Source organism: Carettochelys insculpta, chromosome 5, assembly GCF_033958435.1.
Source record: "Carettochelys insculpta isolate YL-2023 chromosome 5, ASM3395843v1, whole genome shotgun sequence".
Lineage (NCBI taxonomy): Eukaryota > Metazoa > Chordata > Testudines > Carettochelyidae > Carettochelys > Carettochelys insculpta.
Genome location: NC_134141.1, coordinates 125,114,526 through 125,134,478, shown reverse-complemented (window position 1 = coordinate 125,134,478; position 19,953 = coordinate 125,114,526). Strand labels below are relative to the sequence as shown.

At 45.1% G+C, this 19,953-nt stretch overlaps 1 protein-coding gene across 5 annotated transcripts in view; it reads left to right on the top strand.

Moving 5' to 3' along the window:
- Positions 1-19,953, top strand: part of UBAP2 (ubiquitin associated protein 2) — a 167,407-nt gene that overhangs the window by 46,209 nt on the left and 101,245 nt on the right. For all 5 annotated transcript variants that reach the window (XM_074995845.1, XM_074995844.1, XM_074995843.1 and 2 more), the window contains exons 4-6: positions 2,993-3,103; positions 14,600-14,753; positions 19,184-19,261. In XM_074995845.1, the coding sequence (XP_074851946.1) occupies positions 2,993-3,103; positions 14,600-14,753; positions 19,184-19,261 (343 nt within the window). The remainder of the gene's footprint in view (positions 1-2,992; positions 3,104-14,599; positions 14,754-19,183; positions 19,262-19,953) is intronic.

Genomic DNA, 19,953 nt, shown 5'->3' with positions numbered 1-19,953 from the left:
CCAGTTAGCCAAAAATTGCCCACTGAGATGCAGAATGACCACTTGTTCCCACTCGTTATTCTTGGTTGCCCATCACTGTTCTAGATGATCTCCAGGTCAAAGCACCACATCAGTCGTATAATCTCAGATGAAATTGTCACATCATGCAGATGAAAATGAAATGTTTGTCTGAGGTAGGAGCAGTGTTACACGCTTCTAGCTTCCATCCTACACACACAACAAGATCCCTTGTTTATAGTCAAGCCCTTAGGTATAATCACATTTGCTCTCATTCTACTGACAGAGACCAAAAACTACAAGATCGCTACCAAATATTCATAAACCTGAATTACCCACCAGGAGAAGTAAAAAAACAAATCGACAGGGCCAGACAAAGACCCAGAAACCAGCTACTTCAAGATAAGCCCAAAAAAACCAACAACAGAACACCACTGGTCATTATCTACAGCTCCCAACGCAAACCACTGCAATGCATCATTAAAGACCTACAACCCACCCTTAATCAGGATGCCACACTCCAGCAGGCCCTAGGTGACAGGCCCATTCTCTCCTACAGACAGCCCCCAACCTTATGAGGATTTTCACCAGCAACCATAGCCTATAGCACAATACCACCAATCCTGGAACTTTTCCTTGCAACAAGCCCTGTTGCCAGCTTTGTCCACATACCTATTCTGGAGATACCATCACTGGACCTAACCAGGTTATTCACAGAATCACGGGCACATTCTCATGTTCTTCAACAAACATCATATATGCCATCATGTGCCAACAATGCCCACATCCTTTCTATATAGGACAGATGGTAAAAACGCTTCAACAAAGAATGAGTGGACACAAAACAGACATCAAAAAGTTCTTAGCTCCCAAGCCTGTCAGCCAGCACTTTAATGGAGTGGGCCATTCTGTTAATGACCTGAAAGTCTGTGTTTTACTGAAAAGGAACTTTAAGAATTGCCTACAAAGAGAGAGTGCCGAGCTCTCATTTATATTCAAATTCAAGACTTTTAATATGTGGTTTGAACTGGGTTACCAATTATCTAGCCCATTATAAGTACACTTTTACGTACTTGGTTTGATCTGACTCTTGACTTCCCCCCCCTCCTACCGCCCTCTTCTCTTGATTTGCCCACCTTGATCATAATTCTTCTGATTTGTCTACTTTGATAGCTATTTTTGGTTTTCTGTGCCTTAAATATTGATTCTGTTCTGGTATAGCTATGATTTGAAGAAGTGGGTCTATCCCACGAAAGTTCACCGCCTAATAAATTATTTTGTTAGTCTTTGAAGTGCTACTGGACTGCTTTCTCATCTGTGCTAATCTCCTAGAGATACAGCATTCCTCCAATGAACTGCTATTGCTTAATAATTGTTAGAATAAAGAGTGTATTTAGCTTGAATGCATACACATACGTGAGAAGTATTTACCACCTGTGTAAACTGCATTTGCTAACATCTTGGCTGCTTTTCAGGAAAATGGAAAATTTAAACATAGCTCGAAGGTGAACTTAATCTTTACAAAAACACAAACAAGCCTGAGTTCCCAGATCATTAAGAGCACATGTAACCTTAAAATTGCAGATACATTCATTATAAAATCAAACTGTTTCCCATCAGTTCCTCTTCTGCTTGCATGCCAGGACCTGAGTGCACACCTTTAGGGTTCTAGCTATCCTGTTGTTATAGTGGGTAATCATTAACAATGTAGGTAGTGCAAAGAGCTCAGTTCCTTGTTGTGCCTTGGGTGTTGATTATCACTTGCTATAAGTGTTACTATTGGGGTTATTTGTTGAAAACCAGTCACAGCTTCATTTGGTGCAGAAGCCAGCAGTCTACCTATATAGAGGTCCAGGTTAGGGTGAATTCATGGCAGCTGTTTTTCCTCTGTCCACTGACATTTTCATGATTTTAATTTATGAAGCATTGCCTTTATCTTTTACTTTTTCCTGATTTCAACATTATACAGTTGTCTGGCTGTGCTCAGTTGCCATGGCAATGGGTGCACACCAAGAGCCAGATTATGTACTTCCTGCTCAAGCCAGAGGCCCATGTTTGTAATATTCATCTGTGTGCATCTGCTGAGTGTGGAAATAAATAGGATTCCAAGACACTACCTGCATGGACCAGAATGTGACAGGGGCTTCCAACATACAGTGTGTTTGTGGGTGGGCCAGGTTGGATTTGTGGATCTGCCGCTTCAAAGATTGTATCCCTCTTTGCTGTGAAAATGCACCTCAGTGACTCTTATGGCTGTGATGCTCTGTGGCCTGTTTTAGGGAGATTGCCTCAGCTCTTGCACTTCTGTGCTGAACACAGAGTGGGGGATAGCATCTGACTCTAAGTCAGTGGCCCTTACATTTTTCGTGTACTCCTCCTCCCCACAACCTGTAATGTAACTTATCTGCACCCTTGGAAGTGTAGTGAGGTGCTGGGACTGCAAATGGAGCAGAACTGTGGTTCCCGGGCCCAAGATCAGGGTGTGAAGCCAGGGCTTCAGCTAGAGGTGGGGCTGGAGCTGCATCTGAGAGTAGGAGTTGTACTCTGAGACTAGGAGGTGGGCTGGAGCTGAAGTGGAGCTGAGGGGCAGAGTGGGTCAGGGTTGTACACCCTCCCTGCTTCCTGTAGGTGCCTTGGACCCCCTCGTACCTTCCAATGTTCATCTTTGCTCTCCTAGGAGGAGACCTGGGACCACTGCTGTAAGTTATAAATACAAATAAAAATCAAACACTGAGCTCTTACATTAACCAAAGCAAGACTGTTCAGGTCTCCCTTAAAATGTTTTTATCCTGTATGTCTGCTCATGTGGTGTTAGTGACTCTGGGATCTCAAGCAACTCTTTAAAATATGTTTATTTTAAGCACAACATTTCAGTTTGTCTTTGGTACAGCAGCTATGTTCTTGTCAGGAGAGTCTGTAGTGGCGCTAATTCTCATCATCCTTTTCATAATGATTAGACATCTAATGTGTCCAACTTTTTTTTTCTTTTTACTAGCTTATGGAAGTGACGGGGAAGAACCAGGATGAATGCATAGTGGCGCTGCATGATTGTAATGGGGATGTGAATAGAGCAATCAACATACTGCTGGAAGGAAGCTCAGACACAGTAAGAGTCTGCTTGCGAACTATACTTCATATTTTCGTTATGGTCCCTTTTCTACTTCCTATGAGAGCATTGTGGGTGACCCATTCTGGCACTTAACCTCAGCAGCCTCCAGTTCCTCTGTCTCCTTCCAGCTCTCCCTTAAAAAGAAATGAAGGCTGGAGAGACTTCACTCACATATTAGTACAGCAGAGTAAAATTTGGACTACCCTTGGGGTGGAGAAATCTTTCATGCGAGGGACATATACAAGAGTCATGTACAAAGGAGCATAGATATTGAGAAAGTTGGTCACCCTTTTTTGCATGCTTGGAGGAGAAGGACTCCTCAGCCAGCAAGACAGAATCTTTAGCTAGATTCTTGGAATATTAATCTGAATAAGTAATGCATGTTGTAGTACGTTAACATTTTATTGTAACTTCACCTTAACAAAAAGTTTAAAAGATGAAACTCAGGCACACACAACAAAACACCCAAACCCAGCTTTGAAGATATTACTGCAGTTGTGGAGGTAAATGTGTGGGGTTGGAGAGGGGGCTGTGGATTCTTTGGCCGGGAGATGGTGTTTCAGGGAGAAGGATTGTAGGAAGAGCTGGGATCCATCTAACAAAGAGAAGGAGGAGCGTCTTCACAGGCAGACTTGCTCACCTAGGCTGTGTTTGCATGGCAAGTTTGTTTTTGAAATACTTTGTCTATGCACAGATGATCCAGGAGGTTTTTGGAGTATGCTAGAAATAACTTCCTTGACCTCTGCTCACAAATGGGGAAGGATTGGTAGGAGAAGTAGAAGTAGGTGGCAACCTTGAATGACAGTGATCATGAGATGGTTAAGTTTGGGATCCTGACCAAGAAAAGAAATGAGAGCAGCTGAATACAGACCTTGGAGTTTAGAAAAGCAGACTTTGACTCACTCATGGAATTGATGGGCAGAATGCCATGGCAGGCTAATATGAGGTGGGAAGGAGTTCAGGAGAGGTTGCAGTATTTTAAAGTAGACTTTTTGAGGGTGCAAGAGCAAACCATCCCAATGTGCAGAAAAAATAGCAAATGTGGTAGGTAAGCAGCTTGGTTTAACAGAGAAATCTTCAGTGAGTTTAAACACAAAAAGAAAGCTCATAAGAAATGTCAACTTGGACAGATGATGAGGGGAAGAGTATAATATTGCTCAGGCATGTGGGGTTGTAATCAGGAAGGCCAAATTGTAGTTGGAGTTGAAGCTAGCAAGGGATGTGAAGGGTAACCAGAAGGATTGCTACAGGTACGTTAGCAACAAGAATACAGTCAGGGAAAGTTTGGGACTCTTGATGAATGGGAGGGGCAACTGAGTGACAGATGAGGCGGAAAAAAGTGAAATACCCAATGCAGCTTTTTGCCTTGGTCTTCACAGACAAGGTAGCTCCCAGACTTCTATGCTAAGCAGCACAGTATTGGAAGGAAGTGAGATGTCCTCTTTGGTGAAAGAACAAGCTAAGGACTATTCAGAAAAGCTGGACATAACACAAGTCCAAGGGGTGCTATCTGATGCATCAAAGGGTGCTGAGAAAGTTGGCTAATGTGATTGCAGAGTCATTGGCCATTATTTCTGAAAACTTGTGGCAATTGCGGGGGAGGTCCTGGACAATTGGAAAAGGCAAATGTAGTGCCCATCTTTAAAAAGGGGCAGGAGGAGGATTCAGGAGAACTACGGATGAGTCAGCCTTCCCTAAGTCCTTAGGTAAATCATGGGGCAAAGAATCCATATTGAAGCATTTGAAGGAGAGGAAGGTGATCAGGAACAATCAACATGGGATCACCAAGGGCAAGTCATACCTGAGAGAACTGGCTGTGGATATACGGAGGGTGGTTGATATGATATTCTTTGACTTTATTAAAGCTTTTGATTAGGGATGTTACTGGTTAACTGGTTAACCAATAAGTCTCATCCTAAATGGTTAATTGGTAGGGTTATGGTAAATTAGTAGGGGCAGGAGCAGTCTCGTGCCCGATGCCGGCAGGGAGCTTCTCCAGCCTCATGAGGCTGCTGCAGGTTTGGGGGAAAAGGTGCTCTAGTCTATTTGGGTGGAGATGTTGGGGAGGCTACTCAGGGCTGCCACAGATTGGTGATGTCCTGCTGGGCTGAAGTATGCCTATTTGTGGTGCTCCTGGTCTGTGCCACTGCAGATGGGCTGCTCTGGAGCACACTCCTCCTGTGGCAGTGCTGTGGGCAGAGGTGCTCCAGCCGGGCTGGAGCAGCCCCTGCCTGCTGCTCATGGCAAACAGGGGCACTCCAGCCCAGCTGGAACAGCTCCTGTCCACAGCACGAGGGCTGCTCCAGGCTGGGGAGGCCTCCCTAGCCTTCCCCTTCCCCCAACACCTGTTTAATGGTTAACTAGTTAAACCTAGCATTTAACCAGTTAACGCATTAAATGGGATTTTACATCCTGATGTTTTATACCGTTTCCCACAGTATTCTTGTCAACAAGTTAAAGTAGTATGGCTTGGATGAATGGACTGTAAGATGTATAGAAAGCTGACTAGATCATCAAACTCAATGGGTAGTGATCAGTGGCTCAATGTCTAGTTGCAGCAAGTATCAGAGATCCCCCAAGGCTTTGTGCTGGTGCTGTTTTTGTTTAATATCTTCATTTAATGATTTGGATGGTGGGATGGATTGCACACTCAGCAAGTCCGCAGGTGAGATTATGCTGGGAGGGTTGAGGTAGATATGCTGGAGGGTAGGGGGATATCCAAAGTGACCTAGACAAGTTGAAGGATTGGCCAAAAAAACCCCTCTGTTGAGGTTTGACAAAGAAGTGCTGAGTTCTGCACTGAGAAGAATGCCATGCACAGCTACAGGCTGGGAAACAACTGGCTAAGCAGCAGTTCTTCAGACAAAAGATCTGGGGATTAAAATAAACAAGATGATGGTTGAGTCAGTGCGCACTTGTTACCGAGAGGGCTGGTGGCATATTGGGCTGCATTAATAAGAGCATTGTCATCAGATTGAGGGAAGTGATTATTCCTTTCTGTTAAGCACTGATGAAGCCTCATCTTGAGTATTGCATCCAGTTTTGTGCCCCCACTACAAAGGGATGTGGACAAATTGGAGAGAGTCTAGGTGAGGCAATTAAAATGATTGGAAGGCTGGAGCATATGACTTATGAGGAAAGGCTGAGGGAACTGAGTTTGTTTAGTTTGCAAAAGAGAAGAATGAGCCTTCAACCACCTGAAGGGGAGTTTGAAAGAGGACGGAGTGAGGCTGTTCTTAGTGGTAGTAGATGACAGAAAAGGAGCAATGGTCTCAAATTGTAATGTGGGAGGTCTAGGTTGGACGTTAGGGGAAAAAACTCTTTCACCAGGAGGGTTGTGAAGCACTGGAATGTGGAACCTTCGTTGTTAAAGGTTTTTAAGGCCAAGCTTGACAAAGCCCTGGCTGGGATGATTTAGTTGCAGTTGGCCCTCCTTTGAGCAAGGGCTTGGACTAGATGGGCTTTTGAGGTCTCTTCCAACCCTAATCTTCTGTGGTTTGTCACTTTACTGCCGAGTTCCATCTGGTACTTCTTGGCAAAAAGCAGTCTTAGGCGCTTTCATTTCTGTAATCAATCAGGTGTCTCAGGCCGTTGGAGATGGTCAAGGGTAAGCAGTTGGCCATGAATGGCCAATTTTCACTGCTGTAATGGGAGAAGCAGCTGCATTAGACATGCTGTATAGCTCCAGAGGTGTGCCCCAGCGTTCTAGCAAATGTAAAATTAAGACAAGGTCTGTGGCCTCGAGGTTTAACGTTCAAACTCTAATAATGGAACAGTAGGAGATGACAAATGCCTGCTTGTTTCACTAATACCCTCATTAGTGAAAGTCTCTTTAAGAGCCAGGCAGATGAATATTTCTAAATGTGTGTGTAATAGTATATGAAGTATTGCAAACTTCTTGTCCCAAGATAGATCGGACAAGAGACTTAACGTGGCTAAAGTTCCTGCAGAGCCTTTTTTAAAATGGGATCCAGTCTGTTTCACTCTAACTGGGAAGAGCACCCGGGGCTTCATTACCTTTTTAAACCATCTTCCTCTGTCTCTTGTAACAAATCAGTGCAAAGATGTATTCTGCTTTGATGTTGCTATCTACAGTTATTTTCATCTCGGCTTCTAAAGCATACAGGTCACAAACGGAGGTCTGTTTCTATCTGAAAAGGCAGGAAATGCTTAAGTAAGCAGGTAGTCTTAAACAACCACATTGTACCCAGCCTGTGTCTAATAGCCGTGGTCCTCTGAGATGGGCTACTGCTAAGCCCGTGAATTTTTCACAGGCTTCAGAGCAGTTACAGATGCCTCGATTTCTTGTGACTTTGAGTTCTGCAGCAGCTGGTGTGGCTCGTCCCAGGACTGTGCCATCTACTATTCTGGAGCCGTGGACTTGGAGTAGTGTTGGCAGTTGCACTGTGGGCTTTCTGCAAGAGCGCCAGCGGCACCCTGGTCTCCCCCATCCAGAGAAATTTTGTTGTTGTTGTTGTTGTTGTCTGTAGGCTGCCCCCATACCTGGAGGAGCAGTGTTTATTGTAGCCTTCCCCCTAGCAGCTAGGATTTCATTAGGGGCATTGTTGTTAAAGGTCAGGGACACGTCCCTGGGCCTGACATTTTGTATTACCTGTGACCTAGCTATGATTTTTACTGATGAAGCCTGTGAATAAATTGTAGCCCAGACTGTTGCTTGCTGCACAATAGCTGTTAAGTCAAGACTAACAGAAACCAGCACATCTTCAGAGAGTGTTTTGGGTATGTCACAGGGACCAAACGCACACTTAAAACAAAACATAAACAAGTCACATTTTAATGACAGCAAGTACTGATTTCAGTCTGACTTTAAAAGTTTGAGTACAGTAGGGTCTCAACATTTGTGAGGGTTCTGTGTTGAGAACCCTTGCAAATGTTTCGAGAACAAGAAGTCTTGCAGCATCTTATAGACTAACAGATATGTTGGAGCGTAAGCTTTCGTGGGCAAAGACCCACTTCATTGTGCAAAGATCATGCCCACTTCATCGTGCAAAGATCATGCCCACTTCATCGTGCAAAGCTTTTGTGGGCAAAGATCCACTTCATCGTGCAAAGATCATGCCCACTTCATCATGCAAAGCTTTCGTGGGCAAAGATCCACTTCATTTACGCTCCAAAATATCTGTTAGTCTATAAGGTGCTGCAAGACTTCTTGTTCTCGAAGCTACAGACTGACATGGCTAACTCTCTGATACTAGCGAATGTTAAAATTCATGAATATATCAGCCCCGGCTGCCGGTGCTCGCTTCCCGGGGGCCCCGGGGAAGGCGGCGGCTCACAAATAATTGAATTTGCAAACCTTAGGTTTGTGAATATTGAGACCCTACTGTATTCATGGTTTTCCTGTTAAAAATACCTCCTCCTTTAGGTAATTGAAATGGGGCTAGGGAATAACAGTGGCTTGTGTTAGAACTTTTGCTCAGTTTAGCAGATCAGAGAGCCCAAGAAGGAGAAGCTTTCTGTAAACCTGAGGCAGGGTAGCCAGCACTCTGTTAGCTTAACTTAATGCTTTATCTATTGGAGAGACACTCGCCCAAATCCATCGCTCACCCAAGAGATATGCCAAAACCTTGGTGGCTGTACATCAGTGCAGTACCCAGCCTGCCTGCTGGGAACAAATACTGATGTCATAAATCAGGGGTGAGCCAACTTTTTGCTTCAGGCTCCACGTTTTGTCCCTGCAATTAGCAGCTTCCCCACCTGTCTATTATCCAAATTTTTATTGTTCAAATGAAGACAAATTAAAAAAAGCTTTCAGTACATGTAAGAAAATAATGTAGAACGTAAAAACTTTATTAATTGATATATACTTTGAATACACATATATAAAGTACCATATTTCAACAGTTCTAATGAGATGGATGAGCTGGAGACCCAGCAGCCAATTGTGCTGTGCCCTTCAATTAAATTTCATGGCCCCCACTTTGTGCACGCTTGTCACAAATAGCAGAGTTTTTAAAATTTCTCAGCATACAGTAGACCCCTGACTTGCACAGACTCAACTTGCGCATTTTTTTTCTTAGTACAAGTTGAGTTGAGGGAGGACCCTCTCCCCTGCCTCACCACTTACCCTGTGGGACCTGTGCCAGCAACCTACTGCTGGCTGACTCGGGGGCTCCTCAGGAGGCAGCTCCTGCCTCGCAGCTGTCCGGGCCTGCAGCGCTGGGCCTGGCAATCGGGGCATGTGGTCGAATGCTGGAGGAGGCTCACATCCCTCCTGCTCTAGCCAGTGGTCTGGCTCCACCTGGCGGGCTGGCAGGGGCTGGGTTGAGGGAGTGGCAGGGCCTCCTCCTGCTTCAGCTGCTGTCCTCTCAGCATTGAGCAGCAGTGGTGCCCCTGCAACTCTCCAGTTGCCTGGACCCTGCTTCCCTGTGGAGCTTTTAGTGGCTCGGAGCCTTCAGTGGACATCAGGAGGTGGAGCAGCCCTAGTGCCACACATGGTGAGAGCGTGGAGGTTGCTCCCAGTCTGGGGAGAGAAGGTGGTAGTGGCTGTGTGTGCATGTGAGCCCAGAGGTCATGGGGGACACTGTGACTGCCACTTTGTCTCCTGGAACTGGGGCTGGAGGGTTGGGTAGGGGTGGGGGTGTGCTGAGCACATTCCCCAACCCTGGTGGCTCCCTGGGGGTGGAGCTGGAGGCCCTGCCCCCACCTCGAGTTGTGCACAGCTTGAATTGCATTATGCCTGGTTCCCCAGGAACATAATTCTCACGCAAGATGGGGGTTCACTGTACCTTTTTTCTTAGATTAAATGAAAGGTTTTTGAGCTGCTTTTTTAACACTTGTGCAGTGTTTAGAGTGCCAAATCCATCTTGCCACTTGATTGCACCATAGCACTACACTTGTTCCTTAACATACTCATTAACACCTGGACAGTTTCAGCAGGAATTCTACTCTTCCCATCAGTTCAGGTAAATTCTGATGGAAGAGAAAATGTGATCCTCTGCTTCTGAAGTAGAGTCTGCAGTAGCCTCTGTTTCCAGCTGAACATGTCTTCCCATATTGTGGGACACCAATTCCATGAACTCAGAAAACAGAATGGCTAGAAACTTTTAAAAGGTCCTGTATGTTTGCCACTACTCAATTTCTGTTAGTCTTTTCGCATAAGCTTATGCATGAGCAAATTAACGACATTTCCTTTTGACACCCATCCTTTTTAAAACAAAAAAGCAGTCAAATAGCACTTTAAAGACTAACAAAATAATTTATTAGGTGAGCTTTCGTGGGACAGACCCACTTCTTCAGACCGTAGCCACCAGATGGTATTGGTATCTCCATCATCATCATGTGCCATCATCATCTCCAATACCAGATTTTACAGGCTACTTTCCTCAGATCCTACGGAGGAATACGCTAAGAAACTACACCATCTGCTCAGGACACTCCCTACACAAGCACAAGAACAGATTTGTACCAACACACCTCTCGAGCCCCGTCCGGGGCTATTCTACCTACTACCCAAGATCCACAAACCTGGAAATCCTGGACGCCCCATCATATCGGTCATTGGCACTCTCACTGAAGGACTGTCTGGTTATATGGACTCTCTCCTCAGACCTTATGCCACCAGCACTCCCAGCTATCTCCGAGACACCACTGACTTCCTGAGAAAACTGCAATACATTGATGACCTACCGGAAAACACTGTCCTAGCCACCATGGATGTAAAGGCTCTCTGTACCAACATCCCACACAAAGATGGAATAAATGCTGTCCGGACCAGTATCCCTGATGATGATGCAGCACATCTGTGTCTGAGCTCTAACTTTATCCTCACACGCAACTGTTTCAGATTTGGCGACGATATATACCTTCAAATGAGCGGCACAGCTATGGGTACCCACATGGCCCCTCAATATGCCAATATTTTCATGGCTGACCTGGAACAGCGCTTCCTTTGCTCTCGTCCACTAGCACCCCGTCTCTACTTACGCTACACTGATGACATCTTCATCATCTGGACCCATGGGAAGGAGGCTGTGGAGGAATTCCACCGGGACTTCAACAACTTTCACCCCAACATCAACCTCAGCCTGGAACAGTCTACACAGGAGATCCACTTCCTGGACACCATGGTGCTAATACACAATGGCCACATCAATACCACCCTGTACCGTAAACCCACTGACGGCTACACCTACCTTCATGCCTCCAGCTTCCATCCCAGACACACCACACGGTCCATTGTCTACAGCCAAGCACTGAGATATAACCGCATTTGCTCCAATCCCTCCGACAGAGACAAACACCTACAGGATCTCTACCAAGCATTCTTGAAACTGCAGTATCCACCTGAGGAAGTGGAAAAAACAGATCAACAGAGCCAGACATGTGCCACAAAGCCTCTTACTACGGGACAAGCCCAAGAGGAAACCAACAGAACACCACTAGCCATCACCTACAGTCCTCAGCTAAAACCTCTACAGTGCATCATCAGGGATTTACAACCCATCCTGGACAATGATCCCCCACTTTCACAGGCCTTGCCCACAGACAACCTGCCAACCTGACTCAAATCCTAACCAGCAACTATACACCATACTACAGTCACTGTAACTCAGGGACCCATCCATGCAACAAACCTCATTGCCAGCTCTGCCCACATATCTACACCAGCAACACCATTACAGGACCTAACCAAATCAGCCACACCATTGTGGGTTCATTCAGCTGCACATCTACCAATATAATTTATGCCATCATGTGCCAGCAATGCCCCTCTGCTATATACATCAGGCGAACTGGACAGTCTCTACGTAAAAGAATAAACGCACACAAATCAGATATCCGAAATGGCAATATACAAAAGCCCGTAGGAGAGCACTTCAATCTCCTCGGCCACACAGTAACAGACTTAAAAGTAGTTATCATACAGCAAAAATAATTTCAGGACCAGACTCCAAAGAGAAATTTCTGAGCTACAATTCATCTGCAAATTCGACACCCTCAGCTCAGGCTTAAACAAAGACTGCTAATGGCTGGCTAAATACAGAAGCAGCTTCTCCTCCCTTAGTGTTCACACCTCCAGATCAACTGCTGGTAGTAAGCCTCACCCTTGCTGACTGAGCTAACCTTGTTATCCCCACCCTTGCTGTGGCTTATTTATACCTGGCCCTTCAGATTTCCAAGACCAGCATCTGATGAAGTGAGTCTGCTCACGAAAGCTCATGCTCAAAACTTTTCTGTTAGTCTATAAGGTGCCACAGGACCCTTCGTTGCTGTTCGTATTTGGAGCTTTTTCGTTGGTTAGCCAGCGTTGGTTAGCTTGTCATTGCTCATCTTCAGGAGAGGAGACTTTGATTAGAATTAAATGGAAACTGCCCAAGAAGTTCAGGAGAGATTGGGCAGCACCTAGAGTTAATGGCAGCCAGACTTTGTCTTCATGATGATTGGTACTATTGTTTCCCTTAAAGTCATAACTTCATCCAGCATTTCAGATGGTTATTAATAGTACAAATTGCTCTGTTTGTATATTGTTTGTTTAAACTAAGTTGTCTGAGGCAGGGACTTTTTTCTCATAATTGTATGTATACAGGTTGGACCTCCATTGTCTAGCACCCTCAGGACCTGAGCAGTCCTGGATCAGAGAGTTTGCTGGACCAGGGAAGGTCAATGCTCCACTTCTGGCTGCTAGACCCTGCTCCCAGGTCCCCCCGGGCTGTTGGGCTGCTCTTTTACTGCCGTACCTGGCCATTGGGCCCTGTTCCCAGTCCAGCAGGGCTCCCAGCTGCTGGCCCCTTTGCCACTCACTTGGCTGTGGCTTCTGAGTCTCAGCTGGGGCTCCTAAATCCCCAGCCAAAACCAGCTTTTCTGCCACAGATCTGGCCCTGATAGGAACTTCCAACTATAGCTCCTTAAACACTGCCAGCTTCCTGGTCACCACTGACCCTCTGCTGCTGGCCCAGCTGGGACTCCCCTGGTGCTGCCAGCATCCCTGTGGCTGGTCTGGCCCCAGCTAGCGCACTCCAACTGCTACCAGATTCCTACGGCCCCTGTTTGCACCCCCTCCCCCGCCAGCTCCAAGCTGGTCAGGACTTCGCAACTGCCACACTCCCAGCTGTATCCTGCTTGTAGCTATCAGAGCTCTCTGGTCCAGCAACATCCATGGTCTTGCTAGGCCATGCATGTTGCCAGACCAGAGTGTCCCAGATTTCAGAGTTTCAATTTGTGTAAAGTGCCTGTCATACTGATACAGTGCAAATAAACTTTAATCTTTCTCCCCTGCTTTGTAACTGTGGTTCACTAGCCTAATTATACCATTACATAATATATTATCAACTGCCATATTATTCTGCCCAGATTTTTCTTAGCTATATCATTTTAAACTCCTGCAAATGTTTTGTAATTCATTAGGGCCTGACATGAATCCAGAATTTAACTGTGGATTTAAGATGAGAGCAGAGGTCTGATGTTTTTCAAGCCTTGGGTTTGTTGCTTATTTTTTTTTCCCCCCTCTCCCCCTACCCTCCCCTTGCTTGGACATTGGAGTAGTTTCTGAACACATTGTTAAACTCTGGTATTAGTTATCTAGGGAAGTTGTAGAATCTCCATCACTGGAGATATTTAAGAGCAGGTTAAACAGACACCTATCGGGGATGATCTAGATGGTGTTTGGTCCTGCCAAGAGCGCAGGGAACTGGTCTCAATGACCTCTTGAGGTCCCTTCCAGTTCTAGTGTTCTGTGATTCTGTTGTTGTACCCAGAGGCACTGAGACCTCGTACTAAGGTGAGTGAAGTCTCTGCCCTGTAGCCTTGCCTGAGAGCCAGCTGGCCTTTAGCTCGTGGTAGAGCACAGGGCTTTACCCCCTATAATCACAGGTTCAATCCCTGGTGCTGGCAACCCAGGTCTGTCAGCATTACACTATGATTGCATGTGATGTACTGCAGTCCTTGGGCCTGATGTGCTGATTTGTTTTGGTCCAGTTTTCCCATGCTGCTGTCCTGATACACTGATTATCAGTGCTTAGTTTCCAAGAGAGCCAACTTCATTGGTTGTGTTTTCTAATTAATCTGCTCTCTCCTTGCCTGCTTACTCCCTGCTACAAATTTTCATTCTCCCCTGTCCTGTTGAGAGATGGAAAGATTCAGTCCTCTTTTCCATTCAGACTTCCAAAAACAGTTGAGAGGATGAATACCTATATCTTAGCAGGCCTTCTGCTATGCTGTTTTTCTAGACTTCTTCAAAGTATTCTGAGTCAGTTGCAGCCAACAAGGTTTTAGATACTAAATGTATGCTGCCTGTATTCAGTGGGACAGCCCACTCGCAAAAAGCTGCATACTTTACCTTCTCTCACTGTGTAATTTTTCTTGTTTTGTGTCCTAGGTTAGCATGTCTAAAGCTTCACATACACCTATAACTTTATATGCATAAAATTAATTTATCTATGAGTTGGGTTTGGGATGGAAAGTTTTGCATACTTGTCTGTGGTTACGTCTGCTTTTTGACCTGTTATGTCTAATGCTTTCTCACACAAATAGACTTCATGGGAGACTGTAGGGGGAAAGAAGAAAAGCCTTGGAAAAGAGAGCTCGGAAAACAAAGAGAACAGAGAAAAGCGAGGGGACAGAGAAGTGAGCCGTGGACGGGGAAACTCCAACAGACGGGGAAGAGGAGGCAGCCGTGGCCGAGAGTGTAAGCATAGAGACCTTCATTTTTAAAACTTCAGTTGCCTTAACCAATTTCAACTGCAAGGAAGAGAGAGAATGAGGTATGAAAGAAAAGAGGATCTAATGGAATAAAGTCTAAAGAACCTTAGAGTGGTGACTGAGTTACTGAATTTGTGCGTGACTTCTGCTTTTTTTTAAATCTGTGTGTGTTGCTGTTCAGCATTTATGTTCAGAATAGAACCTTTGTAAGAACTGTACGTTGGGCACTGTAGAGTGATAAGATGTGCTACATTTTGCATATATTTCTTTTAACAAGCAAATTGCCGTGGTTTGATTCCATGTTGAATGAGAAGGAGAACTTAAGGGTGGCCTGAGGTTTATGAAATGCTTTTCCTGTTAGGGAGAAATGTGAAGACCTTGTTATATCCTGGGGATTAATTATGAGCGCACACGCAGAAAAGTTAAGCTTCTACACAAATGGAAAGGGTTTGGTGTGAACTTAAACATTGAGACTTCCCACTCTGTATTCAAGGGCAGTGATTAAAATGCATTGCACAAAAGCATGCTAATATGATGCAAACATTTCCAAAATAAGGTAGTACAGAATTATGTCACCTTTGATAAGAAATGTCTTATATAAGTAATATAAAGTGTCCATAACCATATTATTAAAAACCATACAAAGTATCTCAATATTATATATTGATCCCTCCACTCATACAAAACAGTACACTGCACACGCAACTCCCCCCTTGGAGCAGGTGATGAGAGAGAATGAATCATAAGTGACAGATGTTAGTTAAATTGCTTTCTTCACTATTTGAAGGCACTCAGATGTTACAGTGACCAGAGTGCCTTAAGAGCTCACATAGCATAGAAGAGTATCGAGGTGATATTTCAGTTAATGTTCTGGAAGATAATGTAAAAGGGATGTGAGTGAAATTTGCAAGTTATTTTTAGAACAAATAAGGGAACATCCAGACTTGTCCACACAGAGACTCAGTGCATAACAAGCTAGAGTGTTAATGTACAGCACTTTAGTGTGCCCTGTTCTAACTGATGATGTGGACTCTACTGCCATGCACTATGGAACTTTCAGCGCATGGTAGCAGTGTCCTGACCTGACAGCAGGCAGCAGATAGGGATATTGTAGATTAACACCCTGGCTAGTTGACTGCTAAATGACCACGTGGAAAAGCCCTACTTTAGCACTTAAGGGAAAAAGGTTAGATGTCCAGAATTTATTTTTCCAGAGCCAAATGCAACTTGGCTTTGAAGGGCTCTGTTCTAAGTATGGAACTTCAGGTTGTCAGATATGGGTCTAAATCTTGCATATTGTGCTCTCTGCACCTTTATACGCACTTAGTTATGTCTCTATGTTAAATGAGGGTGGCTGTTCAGCTGCATGTGTTTTCCCTGTATGCCATTCAGCTCTGTACAAGTAGCTGGCACACCAGAACCTGAGCAAGCTGCTCAATGGCCTTAAGAGCCATTAAACTGTGAAGGCACTTGGTCAGGCTTATATTCAGCACGGTCCTAGCTCCCTGTCTAGAGTTACGTTAGCACATGTGTGCCTGTGACAATAGATGAGCCCAGGGAATGGCATGGCTTTCCGTTCTTCCCTGGGTCAGACCTACACTCCTGAAATGCATCTTTATACACCAGTACAGACAAGTTACATGTTACTCCTATATCAGAGGAGTAGCCGTGCTCGTCTGTATCCGCAAAAACAACAAGTCATCCCGTAACATCTTATAGACTAACGGGCTTTTTGGAGCATAAACTTTCATGGTCAAAGACCTACTTCATCAGATATATTGGAGTGGAGAGTCCAGAGGCAGGTCTAATTATACAGGCTCGTGAAAAGAAGGGAGTACCAATAAAGAGGAAGGCCAGAGCTGACAAGGTCAATTCAGTCAGGAAGGACGTGGTGCTCTTCCAGCAGCTGATGTGGAGGTGTGAACACCGAGAGGAGAAACTGCTTTTGTAGCTGGACAGCCCTTCCCCGTCTTTGTTCAATCCTTGGTTGATGGTGTCAAATTTGCAAATGAATTGCAGCTCTGCAGTTTGTCTTTGGAGTCTATTTTTGACGTCTGTTGTTGCAGGATGGGTACTTTTAAATCTGCTACTGAGCATCCAGGGAGATTGAAGTGGTGTTCTACAGGTTTTTGCATGTTTACCATTCCTTCTATTGGATTTGTGGCCATTTATTCTTTTGCATAGAGACTGTACAGTTTGGCCAATGTGTACAGTAGTGGGGCATTGCTGGCATATGATGGCATATAGTACATTAGCAGATGTGCAGGTGAAAGAGCCCCTGATGTTATGGTTGATGTGGTTAGGTCCTGTGATGGTGTCGCTGGTGTAGATATGTGGGCAGAGTCGGCACTGAGGTTTGTTGCAGGGATTGGTTCCTGAGTTAGAGTTACTGTGGTGTGGTATATAGTTGCTGGTGCGAATTTGTTTCAGGTTGGCAGGCTGTCTGTAAACAAGGACTGGCCTGCCTCGCAAGTTCTGTGAGAATGAGGGATCATTGTCCAGGATGGGTTGTAGATCACTGATGATGTGCTGGGGAGGTTTGAGCTGGCCAGAGCTGTAGGTGATGGCCAGTGGTGTTCTGTTGGTTTACTTGTTGGGCCTGTCTTGTAGCAAGTGGCTTCTGGTACACATCTGGCTCTGTCAGTCTGTTTCCTCACTTCCTCAGGTGGGTGTTGTAGTCTGAGGAAAGCGTGGTAATGGTTTTGTAGGTGTTTGTCTCTGTCTGAGGGATTGGAGCAAATGCAGTTGTATCTTAGTGCTTGGCTGTAGACAATGGATCATGTGGTGTACCCTGGATGGAAGCTGCAGGCGTGTAGGTAAACATAGTGGTCTGTGGGTTTTTGGTATAGGGTGGTGTTTGTGACCATCACTTATTTGTGCTGTAGAGTCCAGGAAGTAGATCTCTTGTGTGAACTGGTCTAGGCTGAAGTTGATGGTGGGGTGGAAACTGTTTCTCCTCTCTTGGTGTTCACACCTCCATATCAGCTGCTGGAAGAGGGCCACATCCTCCATCACTGTACTGACGTAGTCAGCGCTGGCCTTCCTCTTGATTGGAATTCCCTTCTTTTCATGAGCCTGTATAATTAGACCTGCCTCTGGAATCTCTATTCCAATGCACCTGACAACGTGAGCCTTTGCCCACAAAAGCGTATGCTCCAAAAAAGCTGTTAGTCTATAAGGTGCCCCAGGACTTCTCATATTAGTCTTGATGTATCAGGGTGCCACCGATTTAACATCTGGGGCTGCCCGTTACCTTGTACATGTTGGCTTGATCAGAACATCTTCATTCGTCATGCTGTTGTCCTGACTTGATCCTTAAGATGAGTCAGTATGTTCCTATTCACTTCAGGGAATGTGGTTGGTATCAGGGTGTTCTTGAGCCACCTTTTGGGAGTGTGTATGCATAGATATTCTTGTACGTTGCTCTTTAGGATTGTGTTTCTGCAGTATGAACCCTTTTGTTGCCATGTTATCTCTGTTTGCAAATTGGTAGAACCTGACTTTCTTTGCTTTATACCAGCAAATCTTGATCACTACTTTAGTTCAGCCTTACGCCAATCCTCTGATACAAGGGCTTGTTTCAGGCCCTCCTCCTACTATAGCCCACTGCAGTGCTGAATGCAAGTTGTGCAGTGTGGTCTCCATTTAATAATAAATGCTGGAATGAGTCATTATTGTCTTTCAGGGAGCCCCTCCTTTGGATCACAGCTGACAGTTCAAAACATCCAGCCAGAGGTTTTCCACAGAACGTAATTGTAGAGCTCTTGTAAAAACCAAAACCAAAAAACATTGTGTCTCATGCACGTTCAATGTAAAGGACCAGATTCTGGTGGGCTCTCTGTGTGGGGAGACAGATGAGGGGAAGGCATGAGATGGGAGGTTTCTTCACCACCCCCTTCTGAGTCTTCCGCAAAGGACAATCAGAATGTGGCTGAGCAAGGAAGGCTCAATTTAAGGGCTCAGAGAGGTGAGGTCGTGACCATGTGTTCCTTCAGAGTGATCAGCAGAACAGGACAAAGACAATGTGATGCACCCAAGAGTGACAAAGCTCCTGTTGTCCGCTAATTTCTCCTACAGCCCCAGGGCTGGTTCCTACTGAAAGGTGATCTCTCAAGCTCCCATTCCACTCTATAATGCAGGGCCCAAGATTTATAAACTTAAATTTAGGCAGCCAAATCCATGTTTAAGACTCTTAAATAAGTGTATTGATTTGAAAAGGGGTGAGGAACTCCCATCTCCTCCACCATTCGTTTGCTGGACCAGGTCAGGTCCTCTCAAAAATTCAGCACTTTATTTTGGTGTTCATTAGAAACTGAGAGCTACATTATCTATTCGTAGTCTCCATTGTTTTTGAGCCTCTTACAAATATAAGGATAAAATTTCCTTCCCTGTCAGTGTTCTGTCTTCTCTCCCCAGTTAGAGCAGAAGAGAATGGAGTGGACAACAGTCAAGGGGAGAGGCCGTCAGACCGTGGGAAGCGTGGCCGTGGGAGAGGTAAGGTGGTGGGGCTGATTTGTGGCCAGTCACAGCTTTTCACTCTTGTTCAAAGGATAACAGGTTTTTTTAGATCTCAAAATGAAGATGAGCTTTAAAAGCCCAGCCATATATTATATAGTCTGTGCTTTTGGGTTCTATAAGAATCAGTCACATGTAATTTGATTTTCATTAAATGTTTGGCTTGAGTGACTTAAAAGTGCACAAGCCTGCATGCCAGGTTCAGATGTGAGCTGGAGTAATCAGATCTGTCAGTTGTCCCCAAAGAGATCCAGTATTTGGGTTATGAACCCTGAATAAATTCTGTTATGGGGACTACCGGCCCACCCCATGAAAATGATTTCTGAGGCAAGAGCTGTGCACCCCCAACATACACTATGGCATGTGAGGCTGTACATGATTATTATGTGAAAGCTTATGAGATGATGAAGAGTTTTGACTTGTACAGGTGCCAGTCAGTCAGAGTGGTGGGGTTAAGAGTGCCATTTCTGCTTTCTATGCTATAAGGGAGCTTCATGCTTGTCTGAGGCTTCCTATTTGAGGACCAATGATGTGGAAGGTTAGGGTAGGGGGAATCTGGAGTACTGTGTGTGAAGAAAGGGTGGGGGATCCAGAGGTGCAGGAAGTAATCTAGATGGTTGTGTTGAAGATAAGGGAAAAGGGTGAAATCAAAATTTATTGGGGATTTAAGG